Below are 13924 nucleotides of genomic sequence, written 5' to 3'. Positions count from 1 at the left end.
TGGTTTTAATTGCAACACCCATCTCCCTTTTTTGGGGGGGTTGGGGCGTTGGGGAGTTGAGTATAGTTTCAAGCTGGCCTACTCACCTTTGGCCCCCCCCCCGTCACCCCCCTGTTCATTTGACAGGTTGCTCGCGTGTGCGCGCACGCCAATGAGACTCGTGCGTGCGAAACCCAGAAAGAGGCCACACGCAGCATTTAGAGAGACGTTTGTGCTCTTGTTATTAACCAGCATCTCTTTCCTCTCGTGGGCTGATGAGATCCCCGCGTGCAGCCAGCTGGCGTGGGCGGACTGTATTATTAATTATTATTTTCTACAAGGACTCTTAAAATGCGACCGCAACCGAAACGTGCGAGCTTCGCGTCCGAGCGCGCTGGCGTGATGCGCGGCTCTCAGGCTGCGTCTCTGTGTTTCGCTCCCGCGCGCTCCGCCGCTGCCTCTCCTTTCGCGTGAATCACGCCCGGCGCTCAGTGTGCGCGGGAGTCCCGTCCCCTTACACCGCCCCCCCCCTCCTGCACCCCGCTCCTCTTCCCATCCACTAAGACCGCCGCCACCACAACTGCTGCTCACGAGCGAATCAGCGCGCGTCTCTCTACGACCGGAGGCGATTTGGATTCCCTCCACGATGGCGGCACCTCCTTAGCGGAGGCGGAGATCGCGCCGTCGTTAAGTCGCGTTAACTCGCGCGCGACAGCTCGCCTCGTCCTGCTCCGCAGAGTTTTGACTGCGCTCAACTTTTTTTTCTTCTCTTTTTTTCTTCCTTCTTTCCTTTCACGTGGACTGACCGAGTGCGCGCGTTCGCACCTGCCTCCGTCGCGTTTTCCGGAGATCGCGGGGCAGAGACGCGCGCGCGTGATGTCGTCGTCAGCGGCGGCGGCCGCGGTGGTGGCGGTGATGATGTGCTTGCGATCGCGCGTGTTGCTGTTGCAGTGGCTCCTCGTGGCCGGTTGCCCGCGCGACTCATTCGCCTTCACGGAGGAGCCCGCGGACCGGGCGGCCAAACCGGACGCTTTCTGCAGCTGGATCTTACGGGCGCAGCCGCAGGGCGCGCGGAAAGAGGGACACAGCGAGTTCAGGCTGCGCGTGGAGGGAGATCCGGACAACTACCAGCCCGGCAGCACTTACAGAGGTACGGACACCGGGTCTCTACTCGGGACCCCTCTCGCGCTCACTGGCTCTAATCATATTTTTTCAGTTCAACCTGACATGCACTTCATGCCTTAACAAGCAGTTTGAGAGCTTTTATTCAAGTCTAGTAGATTATTTGACTAAAATGAAGCTGTTTTTGTCATCATTGCAAATCTCACAAAGACTCATCCTACAGTACAGTGATTCACTGTCTCAACACTTTGCTCCTGTACACACTTTTAGGAAAAAAAAGGTACTAAACTGTTACTGGGGCATTACCCCCCTTGTCACTGGGGGTCTCAAGGGTTCATCTCAGTACCTTTAGCCAGGGAACATAATCATACCATAATCCATTGAAATTATATTTTCTAAGTTGTATTGACTCCACACACCCCGTCTTGTCTCCAGGCTTTTTATTTTATCGTTCTGTTTTAAAACATTAGGTTATGAAAACTTATGTATGGTACACAATTAGATCTTAAAACCACTGTTGTACCTTTGAGAATACATTTACCCATTGGTACCTGTACAGTACCTTTATTTCTAACAGTGTGCTCTCAGAAAAAAAAGATAGTGAACTGTCACTATGGCGGGACCCTCAAGGGTACATCATCAGTTCCTTTAGTCAAGGAACATAACTGTACAATTTCCCATTACAGTTGTATTGACTCCACATATTCTGTCTTCACTCCAGGCTTTTTATTTTATTGTTCTGCTTTAAAACATTAGGATATGAAAAGGTACAAATCTCTATGTTTCCCCTGGGAAAAACCTATTTAAGGTGCGCAGTTGGACCTTACAGCTCTTGTTGTACCTTTGAGGGAACATTTACAGTGTTTGTACCCTGATGAACAAAAAATGAACCTGTACAGCACTTTTATTTCTAATAGTGTACAGCAATAGAAGCTAACTATACAACACACACCATCTCAGCCAAAGTAAGGTTAACTTGTAGTTAGAGTTTATTCACACTAGCTAGTGACAGTTTAATGAGTACAGTCTTAATTATGTTACTGTTCTCAGAGGAAATAAAGGCAGAGCTGGCAGGAACATGCATGTAGGTATCTAACTTGCAAGTGTATCGGTTATCGTACATTTAATGTAGTATAAAGTTGCAAAGCACTTATCTACTTCATTATGTGCCTCCCTACAATCTGACTAAGATTTACTGGAAACTAATGTATGTTTTAGTCATTCTGATAAAGTCACCCATGTTTACTTCTGTGATCCTTCCAATTGTCAGCACTCTAACCTAGATTTATGTAATTATAATAAATACAGATGACCACAATAAGAACAATGGCTTGAGCAGGTTCTTTGTAACTGATTAATTCATTGTACTGCCATCCAGATTTGCTTTCTTGAGTGCATTTACATTAACTGAAATGGTCTCTGTCCTGTATCCTTGTTTGGAGCTTCTGTTTTGTTACAGTTGCAAACTCTTTTGCTACAGCACTACGAGAAGCTTCTAAGAAGCTCTGTTATATCAATCATACAGATGTACGTCTTATTTTTCCTTACTGAATGCTTTGTTCTTTCCTTGTAGTGACATTATATGCAACCAACCCTGCATACTTCAGAGGCTTCACTCTCATTGCTCTAAAGGAGGGGAGGAACGGGGAAAAAGAGGAGGATTATGCAGGCACTTTTCAGGTAGGAGTGCGTTCTGCAGTCTTCCACATCGTAAGTGGTGACATTTTGAGGAGAAACCTAGTGTGTACCACATGGTGCTGATGAGAGAGCTGCTGGTGTGTGAATAGACAAGGCTTTGTATTTGCATTCTGTAGTTCAAATTGGCTTGTTTGGTTTTATGCTTAGGGGAGAAACTAGAAATGTGCAATATGACAAAATGTCGCGTAGCTATACCTGAAGACATTTTACAATATACAGTTCCTACCCAACTGGAGCATTCAAGACAGCCACATTTAAAAATAATCAAAAACTAAGTGTGCAACATTTTACATACTACATGTTACTACATATAATTACACAGGACCAATTATGTTCTCTCAGAACAGATTTGAATCTTAGCCAGTTGTTCAGCTTGGGAACGCTGTGTACTTTCTTATTAATAAAACATACAGGTGTTCAGTATTCAAGAAATATTGATATGAGAACAGAGAAGTTTATTGTGACATTTGTCGTGATTACTAGGGACGCGCTGAGATGGGAACTGTGGACCGATGCAATATTTGATCATTTTCATGTACATATCTGCCTATGCTGATACATAAACATAATGAAATGCAGATATTGGGACTATAGCTGGAATAGCACTAAAAAACAAATAGAACATTTAACTCTAAATGCAGTAAATAAAATAAAATGTAGATATTTTAGTACTGTAGCTAGCATAACCTAAACATTCTGCTCTTCCAGAGTACAATAAACACAATATTGTGCAAAAATCAGAGACCACCCTTCATTTAATTAATTTCCAGTCAAAGAGCCATTAAATATGTCATAAATGCATATATTTTTGGGGCAATTAGATTTGAGATAACCCACTTGCATAAGGAAGGGGAACACAGTGAGGAAAAGAATGAAAGAAAACATGAAAACATAAAAACATGAGACAATACTACTACTAAAACTAACACCATCAAATAAACAATACATGGGGGCTCCCGAGTGGCGCAACCGTCTAAGCGTTGGCCCTATCATCAGGAGATCGCGAGTTCGATCCCTGGTGATGCTACAGCCATCCGTAGCCGGGAGTCCGAGAGAGCACAATTGGCCTCGCTCTTCCTGGGTGGGTAGGATGGCCCCTCCCTCTCCCCCCATCACTCAGCGCGATGCTAGTCCGCGCAGGCGTCTGTTAGCAGATCTGGCGGTTGGCGCTTTCCTCCGAGCGCGTTCGGCGGTCCAGTGACGTTGCGTGAGCGGCAGTTCGAAAAGAAGCGGTGGTTGGCTTCACAGGTCTCGGAGGAAGCCTGTGTTAGCCTTCACCCTCCTAGCGTTGATAGCATCGTGTGACTAGCGGGTGGAATTGGAGACGACTAAATTAGGGAGAAAAATCGGATATAAATTAAAAAAATAATAATAAATAAATAAACAGTACATAAAGCATTCATCTTTGATGAATGCTTGCTTCATCTTGCTTCATCTTGCTTCAGATCTTGCTTCAGATCAGAAAAAATTCATAAGTGTTTCTGTCCGTCCTTCTACCGTGAGAAGACAAAACAACACAATGTGTACCGTCAAGAAGCTGTTACTGAGATGTAAAACAATGAAAGCTATAATAGTAGTGTCAATGCACTAAATACTACTACTAACTAAATATTATATTTTCTTGTTAAGGCTTTTGCATAGTTTTACGTTAAATGTATTGTGGCCTAGGCGTTGAGGAAGACACAGGTGAGGTCATGATTCCACCTCAAGAAGTGCTCTTTATTAAACACCAGGGCAGAAAGGCACATACAGAAACACAAACCCATGACTCCCCCATGTCACCACTAGCTACCGGCTTCACTCTCACTGTAAACCAACTTCCAACACAAAACACACTAAAACTAAACCTGCACCCAGACACAAATAACCAAAATAACACACACACAAATTAAACTAAAGCAACGACAACTTAAACAACAATAAACAGTACTTTTTCAGAGGGCATGTGCCTACCATGAGCCTATGTGCATGGCCACACCTCTCAGGCTTATCAGAGGCAGCACCAGCCAGTAGCGGGTTGCTGCAGCATGTTTTTTGCTTTTTTCCCTGACACAGATAAATGATTGACTTGTTCTTAAGTCATCTTGACTGGAAGTTAAATATATGAAGGGCATGTCTGACTTTTAAAAAGTACTGTAAGGCACTTATATCAGTTTGAAATACTGGCCAAATCTGTCTGATGCAAATAATTTATTTTAGTGAAATTATCATCCTATATGATTCTGATATCATCATGAATCCTTACTGACAACAAAATCTTTCACCCACCTCTAAGATAAACCCTTAAATGATAGGTCAGCAGACTGTCTATATAAGGAGTCAGGAGCTCACTCTTATGCTGCTTCTCCAGTGGAACATAATGCAGTCGTTCAGATAGCCAAGTGCTGGGATCTACTCTAATGCTTCTGCGAGTAGCAGCCAACCTCACACTCAGCCACACCTGGCAGATCTCTTACATCAACACCATATGCTGCTGCTACTGGGACTGCCTCTACTGCATGAGCTTTCACGCAAGACCAGGGAGGAGAAGAGGAGGAAAGGGGCTTTTAAAGCGTCTCATAAACAGTAAATCTGACGGAGCTCTTCTTCCCGGACCCCTCTCCTGCAGTAGAGTGACTTCGTGTTTCAGGCATGGGTCGTTGAGGATGTTTGATAACTTTCACCTTGCTGCCCAGAATTGTTTTGTTTATGAGTTTCAGTTTGTCAACAAAGGATCCGTTTTACAGATGCATGAACACCGTAACTGGCACACTAGCCGCGTCGTAAGGCAGGAACGCTCTCTTTCTGTATCTCCATTGTTCTTCCTCTTTTTTTGTCTCTCCCACCCTCTGTGTACATCTTTCTTTCCCCCCACTTCACTCCCCCCGAGTCTTTCATCGCTTTGTGCAGCATAGTTGGTTTTCATGTGGAGATAAAGCAGGCCTGCTGAAGGGCGGAAGTTCAAAGTGAGGGCCAGGCTCTCACCTCATGCCAGCTGTATGGGGTGAGGGAAGGAGGGAAGGAGATGGTTTGGTTAGGGAAGGGAGGAAAGGGAGGCCAAGTGTTCAAGCTGAGTTTTCCAAACGATGCAAGATGAGGGGAGTCAAATGAAAAAAAAGGACCAAGAATAAATAGTCAGGGATTTGGCTCACCAGCTGTCGATTTGGGTTTCAAAGCCAAGAACTGCCCGGTAATAATCCATAATGTCATTTCCCTTGAAATGATAACACAAGGAAAGAGACATGTAATAATGTAAGTGATCAAAATAACCAACAGATAAAATAAGGCTATGCCAGGTTTATAGTTGACCAAAGCTGCCTGGAATAATGAATAATGCAAGGACGTAGACACACAAAAGTGTAAGTAATCTGTCTAAACAATGAATAGCACAGTGGTATATTACATTCACAGTTGACCAGAACTGCCCAGTATTAGTTTAGCATTCTATCCCTTGCTAAATAAATAATGCAATAAAGGAGGCACATAAGGGTGTAGGTAAGCAGTCTAACTGATAAAGTAATGGTATACCAGATTCAAAGTTGACCAAAGATGGACCACAATAGTCTATAATGGCACTTTACTTTGCTAAATGACTAATGCACGGAAATAAGAACATAAGTGTAAGTAAGAAATCTAGCCAACAGATAAAACAGTGGTATAAACCGTACATAGTTTACCAAAGTTGTCCAGTATTAGTCTATAATGAAACTTCCTCTTGCTACATGAATAATGCAAGAAAATGGGGACATAAAAGAGTAAGTAAGCAATCTCACCCATGGATAAAACAATGGTATATTACATTTATAGATGACCAAAGCTGTTCAATCTTACTTTCTAATGACGTTTTCCCTTGGTAAATGAACAAAGCTGCAGAATAAAAATGTTAGCAAGCAGTCTAAACAATAGATAAAACAATTGTATACTAGATTCATAGTTGATCAGACCCTTCCAGTAACAACTTTTTCCCTTGCTAAACAAATGATGCAAGGAAATGTGCACATAAATGAGCAAGTAAACAATCTAACCAACTGATAAAAAAAAACAGTAGTATATTACATTCATTGTTGACCAAAGCTGTAAAGTATAAGTCTACAAAGATTATTTTCCTGCAAGGAAACCGACACATAAGTGTTAGTAAGCAGTCTAATTAATGGATAAACAGTCCGGTGTTCCTAGTTGACTACTAAATTGGGGAAAAAGTTGCTAAGTGTAAAAGTTGCCTCATGTTTTTACTATTTTATTATACATATGCTCTGCCACGTCCTTCTCTTTCTCATCCGTCCTGCATTACCCATGTCTGATCCCAGCCCCTCTTCTGCAGCTGAGACCCAGACTCAGTATTATGTCAGCTTGCGCCAAAGCAAACAAAAGACTTGCTAAGTGAAAGGAAGGACATTAGCGGTCCTTTCCCACACATATAAATCTCACTGGATGGCTTCCAGCACAGGGATTTGTCTTTCAGAGTTGATACCGGGTCTAGTGATAATACTGTATTCGTTCCAAATTAAGTATGAAGAAAGCAATATTATGGCTGAATCCAGTCATTACTCATGGCAGTACGCATGAAAAACTCATCTCATAATAATTTGTTAGGAAATCATTGTCATGGTATAAGAAACGTGGCCTCCTATTTATTCACCCATGCAGTGATTTTCTGTCAGCTTTATGGTGATGGAATAAAAATGGGAAATGTGAAATATTTTCTCTTCTTTTGTGCTGTGATTTCAATAATTTGCATCAGCCGAGGTAAATGACTTAAAAGTTTCATATCACTTCATGTGGGATATATGCCACATGCTTGACAGTATGGCAGATGCTTTAGGTGTTTTAATAAGTCTGCTCATGGCATATTGCCAAGCCTAACTGTACTAAGTAATAGTGAGAGTAATGATGATTCTAAAGTAGAAGAGAAAAATGTATTAGTTCATGAAACATTTCTCCTGGCTTAAAACTGCACAAAACTCAAACTGGGCCTACATGCAATAACTGTTCTGGTAGCTTTGAGTTATTAAAAAGAGCAATAATCGTAATGATGATCCTAAAGCAGGTTGCTACTGTACAAACAAATGAACGTGTTCATAACATCTTTCTGTTTTGGCAGTTTTGATTAATTTGGAAAATACTTAGGTGAATTGATTGAATCTAAACCGCAGTTATAAATAGACTTCATGGCCCCTGGTGCTCCTGTGTGCAGTAGCTGAGTGGAGCAGGTCTCAGCAGTGCCTGTTTTAGCTGTAATTACTCTGGCTAACAATATCCCTACGGAGAGATCCTGCCGCAGGGGGCGCAAGCTGCTGGGGGAGAGGGAAAGGTCAGACTAGGTGGGGAAGCAGCCCCAGTTCCCCCTTTCCCCATACATTTCAGCTCTTCTTGCTGCTCTGACATCACTCCACTTTTCCCCCCTGAGTGCTTACCTGTGTGTGACTCTCCTTAATGACTGTAAGCACTGGGATGCTGACTTGTCAAGTTTTTTAATGCCCTTGGACAAAGACACCTTTCACCCGATGCTGCTTTGGCCAGGGGGTAAATTGGTGTTAATGTTGAGGTCTTAAGTGTTGCTGAAAGCTGAGGCACCTTCAAGGCCAGGGCTACTTAACATCAGCTTTGCTTCAATTCCAGCAGATTTATGCTAAGACCTTGCAACTGTTTTGCTTTTAACAATGCTCTGCTTTCACTCTTCTGCCATGCTCCTCCAGTGTGCTGCATTAAAGAACTAATTAATAACCATTCATTTGGAGCGCACTGTTTTGAACATGGCCCTCGTCACGAAGCCTGAAAAATCACCCAGCAGGACAGTGGCCTTTTTCCCTCTGCCTTGTATTTATTTTCTTTTTGTCGCTCTTTTCTCATTATCCCCAGGAGCAGGCTGCGCTAAGACTTGCTGTTTTAGACTTTTATTTGCTGTTGAAATTGATTTCATGCCGTTGTTATTTAGTGCCAGTGTGGAGTTTCTCTTTTGCGTGGAGTGTAGCGCACCACAGAGTGACACGCTCGGCAAGAATGTCAGGGGTGAAAAGGGAAGAGGGAAATCACTCAGTCAAAGCGTGTGTCAGCAATACGCTGTCTGGCTGCGCTTGCATCCAGAAATAATGAAGGCCTGCAGAGCATATTATTTCCAAAAACCTGACTCCCACCGGAGTGCAAGCAGCCAAGAGCAAGGAAAAAAAATCATGATTCTCAATGAAATAAATTGCTTCTAAGATGTTTTTTTTTGCGTGTAACAGTTTGGAGGGGAAGGGTTCCTTGCTGCTTGTGTTGTTTGACTTCAAGCTTGGAGACAAAGCCTTCAAACTTCTACCCAATTCTACCCAGTTCTTCAAGAACCTGATAAAGCTAGAAAGCTCAATTTGTCCAGCCCTATCAAATGTTGATCCCCACTTCTGTTTTCTCAACTGATATTGGCATTTCATTTGGCCAGTCATCATGGGGTATTTGAACTTTCCCAGCTTTAAAATCTCACAGGTTTCTCTCAGCTATAAATGAATAATCTCTGGTCTGCTGGGACTCTCTGAAAGTCTGAAAGCGGGAACACCAAATACTAACACAAAGCCTGGGCTAGTCCCTTGTTCCCACTCCTCCTCAATCCCTGATCGTTCCCTCCCTCTTTCACTGCAGTCAGGTCCCTTTGCAAGCTCACTAGCTCTAGAGACCAGGGACCTTTTCATTGCTCTCTCCCTTTTTCTGTCAGGAGTGGCACTCATATCAATCCTGCCACCCCTGGATCAGCCTCCCCAGACTGCCTGCCTGGCTCACATTCACAGCCTGGGGTGACGCTCTCTCTCCCTTTCTTTCTACCCCCCAAGGTTCATGTGGCCCAAAAGGGGTTTGCTTTTTTCCCTTGTTTTTCTGCTAGAATTCTGGAAAACAGAACCCTCTTGCGACTGGGGTTATTTGAAGAACAGCTTATTTGAAATCTGAAGGCGTGCGCCGTCTCAGCCATTTCTGCCTGGATTCTGACTGCTCTAAAAGCACTTTTGTTTGGCCCTCTTGGGAGGTCAGTTGGAACTGTGCCTGAGTGGTGACTGACTACTTTTCTGTTCGCTGATAATGTTACAGTCAGGTCCATAAATATTTGGATGTGAACAAAGTTATTGGTATTTTAGCTGTCTACTGCGGCATATTGGAGTTGAACTTAAATAGAAAATATCTGTCCATGAAAGGACTGAGCATCCAGTTGTCCAATTTCTTTTGAACCCCTAAAAATAAGGAGGTTTTGTATGAAAATGGTTGTGATCCCTATACTGCTCACCCAATTTGTATGCAAATAACCTCAAATTAAAGCTGAAATTCTACGTCATCACTGTCCAAAGAAAAACAAGTAACTCCAAAGTAGTAACTTTTCAGGAGAAGGGTAAAACACTCTTACCTTTCAGTGTAAGTTAATGTAAAGAGATTTTATTCCAAGTGATTTTATTCCAAGTGATTTTTAGAGCATTTCTGTTGTTCCATTTATCATGTAATTATCACACAATGTAAAGGACAGCTGGGATGTAGAATTGATGTAGAAAAATTAAAATTGGCAAAAATGGAGATACATGGTTTCCTCTGGACAGCGACGCTATTTATTCCTTAATTCCAGCTCCAATGTGCTGTGTCAGACAGCTAGAATAACAATAACTTTAGAAACGTCTAAATATTTATGGGCCTGACTATATGTGCAGGAAGATTCTAGGGAATACATAGAAACAGTGTTGACGCTGATATGGTTGGGGCCAATTATACAGTTTCCGTTGTACTGCAAAGCCTCTTTGCTTGACTGTAGGAAGCCTTTTTCAGTTGGGTGTGATTCCTAACTGACTCCCTAGTGGTCTCAGTTTCATCCAGCTGGAAATCCAGGCTGTGTCCTTTGCGACCTCACACTTAAATGGCTGGAGGTTCCTAGCAACTTGCTTTGAGAAATGATCCCAGACTAAGGGAACCTTTATTTTAATGTGTGTGACATGTGCAATCACTTTCTCTGTGTTTGGCCAGCCGTGCAGCCGGTGGGCCGCACAGGCGGTCTGGTTTTGTTTGACATTGTGTGATATTGTTTCAGCTGGACCAGCAGGCTCACCCTCACTCAGTCAGCCAAACGCTACGGGTCAAAGGTCGGCCTGACACTTTTCACAGCTGGGCCTTTTACTGCATTCTCACGAGATGTCATAGCGATGAATACACACACACCCTTCACATAGCCTAGATCACAATTCAGACCTTTTAGACTGAGCCAAGCATCCAGTGTAAGCTTGTTCATGATATGGGGTGACTGCCAGAATTTTTTGTCTTATGTGATTTTTTTTTTTTTCTGGATTTGTGTGAATGGATATTATAGCAGTTGTTCATCAGAAGTGAGACTTTGCCTATGCTCTGGTGGTTTTACTACTTCCTCCCTTAAACTTGGCAAAAGGCCTTTCTGGGAGAGCCATAACTAAAGCCACACTCTATGATTTTTAAAACCATTATGTTCATATTCACCTTATGCTTAGAAAAACTCATCTCTTGAAGACAACAGGTTTTAAATACCTCTAGAGCACAACTCAATGTTCTCATCCCAGCGTGAGCTATCACATGATAATTATAGGTTTGACTTTTACTGTACTGTAAACAGTGCATTAGGTACATGAAAACGCTTTTCTAAGATCATTGAACATTGGTTCATACAGTGAGAGCTCAGCCTGTATAGCTTCAAAGTACTTCCATAACCACTCCACTTCAGCTTTAAAGCAGGTTTCCATTTTCTTGCAAAACCCTAGATTTCACATTCACTAAGTTAGAAGTACTTATATTTGTTTAGGAATGAAGGGGAATTCCACCGAATGTTCAAAATTTCTGCATAACTCATTAATTAAGATGTAAACAAAGTTGTTCACAGTGGTTTAAAGTGAGATGTGCCATTCTGAAAAAAACATACAGATTCAGAATTGTTCACAGTGGTGGTGATTGGACGTCTGTGTTTAGTGCCTAAGTGAAGTAAAATTATTACACAAAATTGTGACACATACATTGCCTGATACCTGACACATTGTTTTAGATTGTTTTAGATTTAAAACATTTTTAAAAACACATTCAGGGTGGAGAGGTGCATGCAAGGTGTTAGCAAGCACAAATAGTCCCCAAAGAAAATGTACTTTTTCAGATTTACCACTATTTTAGCATCATGAATCTATATGTAAAATCTCAGAAGACATGTGTAGGTACAATGCTCATTTTGGAAAGTAAATAACATGACTATATTTGTGTTGTAGATCCCTGGTTCAATCCCTGATCCCTGAGTCAAGAAGTTTCTCTACCATGCACCAATTCATATAAAAAACCTTCAAGTGACTTTGTATAAATCTCAGTTGTTCAGAAGTTTTTGAAAACTTGGAATTCCCTTTTAAGGCCTACTGGAAGTGAAAAAGGGGTCATTTGGCACTATTGGTGGTGTAGGCTGTGTGTGTACATTTAAAGGAACCAGAGGTGCAGCCAAGGGTATGTGTGGCCACCCTTCGGGCCACCCCAGTTATGCAAAGTGAGACAGTCAGCTATTATCAGTAAAGCAGTCACCAGAGAAATGTTATTCTCTCTATATAAGTAAAGGCAAGCTGTTCTTTTTTTAACTCAATAAGTGAGCAGCAAGTGGAATCTTACAGCCGTGTACTTCAGAAAGGACTTGCCAGTGACCTGGCATTTCCTGGCTTTTGAAGAATCTTAAGGTTTTGTAAATGGCAGCTGAGTGATGATTACCTCGAGCTCTAGTGTAGTGAATTAGTTGAGGATAATACTTGAATGTGAAAACTGGACCACAGAGATATTGCAGAAATAATATGCCTCTGATATAAAACTGTAATCAAAGAATCAAAGTTGCCCTTAAAACTGTTACCCTAAGTGGTGTGCAGTATTCCCCTCAGTGTGCATTTGGAGTTCACTGCCCTGCCTGTATATAGTCTGTCTGCTGCTGGGGTTACTGGGTGGAGGATGTTAAGATAATTGGTATTTCCCCTGACCTCTATGTGTATGTAACACCCACAGCACTTCACTTGTCTGAACCATGTCTCTAAGGCACTTTCAACTGAAAAGTCATATATCTAACCCCCAAGGACACCACTTAAAGCATGCCTCTGTGTGCCTGGGGTGGTACAGTCCTGTACAAAAGTCCACACTTTATTTAATTTTCTGTTAAATAACTTCTACGTAATTGTTGTTTTATTTTTCCAGCAGTATTTCTGAGGAGGTTAGATATATTATGTAATTCACTTGCATAAGAAAGGAAAAAGTCAAAGGAAACCACCAAAACTGAGACCATCAGATAAACAGCACTTAAAGCTTTCATCCTTGAGAGAGAGGAGAAAATCAAGCTCCACTCTTGCTTCAGATCTGAAAAAAAAAAAAACGGGTTTTCTGTCCATCCTTACACTGTGAGAAGACAACTCAAGGCTATTGGTCTGAAAGGATGTATAGCTGTCAATAAGCCTTCACTGAGAAAAGGAAATAAACAAAAAAGAAAAAAAAAACTTGTAAATGAAACAAAGATATGCTGCTGGTGTTCTCAGAGTAATAGACTGACCACCCCAATGAGTTTGAGACAACTTGAACTGCGAGAAGCAGAAAATGCAACCAACATTTAAGACTGAACTTTGGAGGTGTGGAAAAATATGCCTGCAGGTTTCTTAGCAAAACTGAAAGCAGGTCATCTACAAATAATAATGATATATATGTATGTGTATGTGTGTATGTATATATGTATGTGTATATATATATATATATATATATATATATATATATATAAATATATATATATATATATATATACACACACACATATGCTTTATTGTTTTCCCTCAGTACTAGTAGGAAAACATTATAATTTATTAGGTCTGTATGTCAACCAAAGCATGAGTATCATAAAGTGTATATACATGTCCAGATACAGCACCACAAATCCAGTATTCTATTGTAGATTATGTACCACTACAGCATGGAAAAAACAAACACACTGTGACAAATAAGATTCCCAATGACAGCTGCTTTGGCACATGATTTTCAAGGGTTAATGGTATTTACTATTCAGTATGAATGTGATTATGTTTGTTTGATGACATTTAATTAAAAATTAATCTAATGACAAAAATCCCTAAATTACTGTGGAATTACCAGATGTGGTTGTTAGGGGTGATTGATGTGTAAT

The 13924-nt window shown here is 41.6% G+C and overlaps 1 protein-coding gene across 1 annotated transcript in view; it reads left to right on the top strand.

The window, feature by feature from the left end:
• Positions 1-889: 889 nt before the first annotated feature.
• The window catches only part of spon1a (spondin 1a), a 131005-nt gene continuing 117970 nt past the window's right edge, over positions 890-13924 (top strand). Inside the window, exons 1-2 of the mRNA XM_036585481.1 lie at positions 890-1129; positions 2675-2781. Coding sequence (XP_036441374.1) covers positions 895-1129; positions 2675-2781 — 342 coding nt within the window. The 5' untranslated portion in view covers positions 890-894. The remainder of the gene's footprint in view (positions 1130-2674; positions 2782-13924) is intronic.

Source organism: Colossoma macropomum, unplaced genomic scaffold (assembly GCF_904425465.1).
Source record: "Colossoma macropomum unplaced genomic scaffold, Colossoma_macropomum, whole genome shotgun sequence".
In the NCBI taxonomy this organism is placed as follows: Eukaryota; Metazoa; Chordata; class Actinopteri; order Characiformes; family Serrasalmidae; genus Colossoma; species Colossoma macropomum.
Note: the sequence above shows the minus strand (reverse complement) of the source record. Positions and strands in the feature narration are given on the sequence as shown.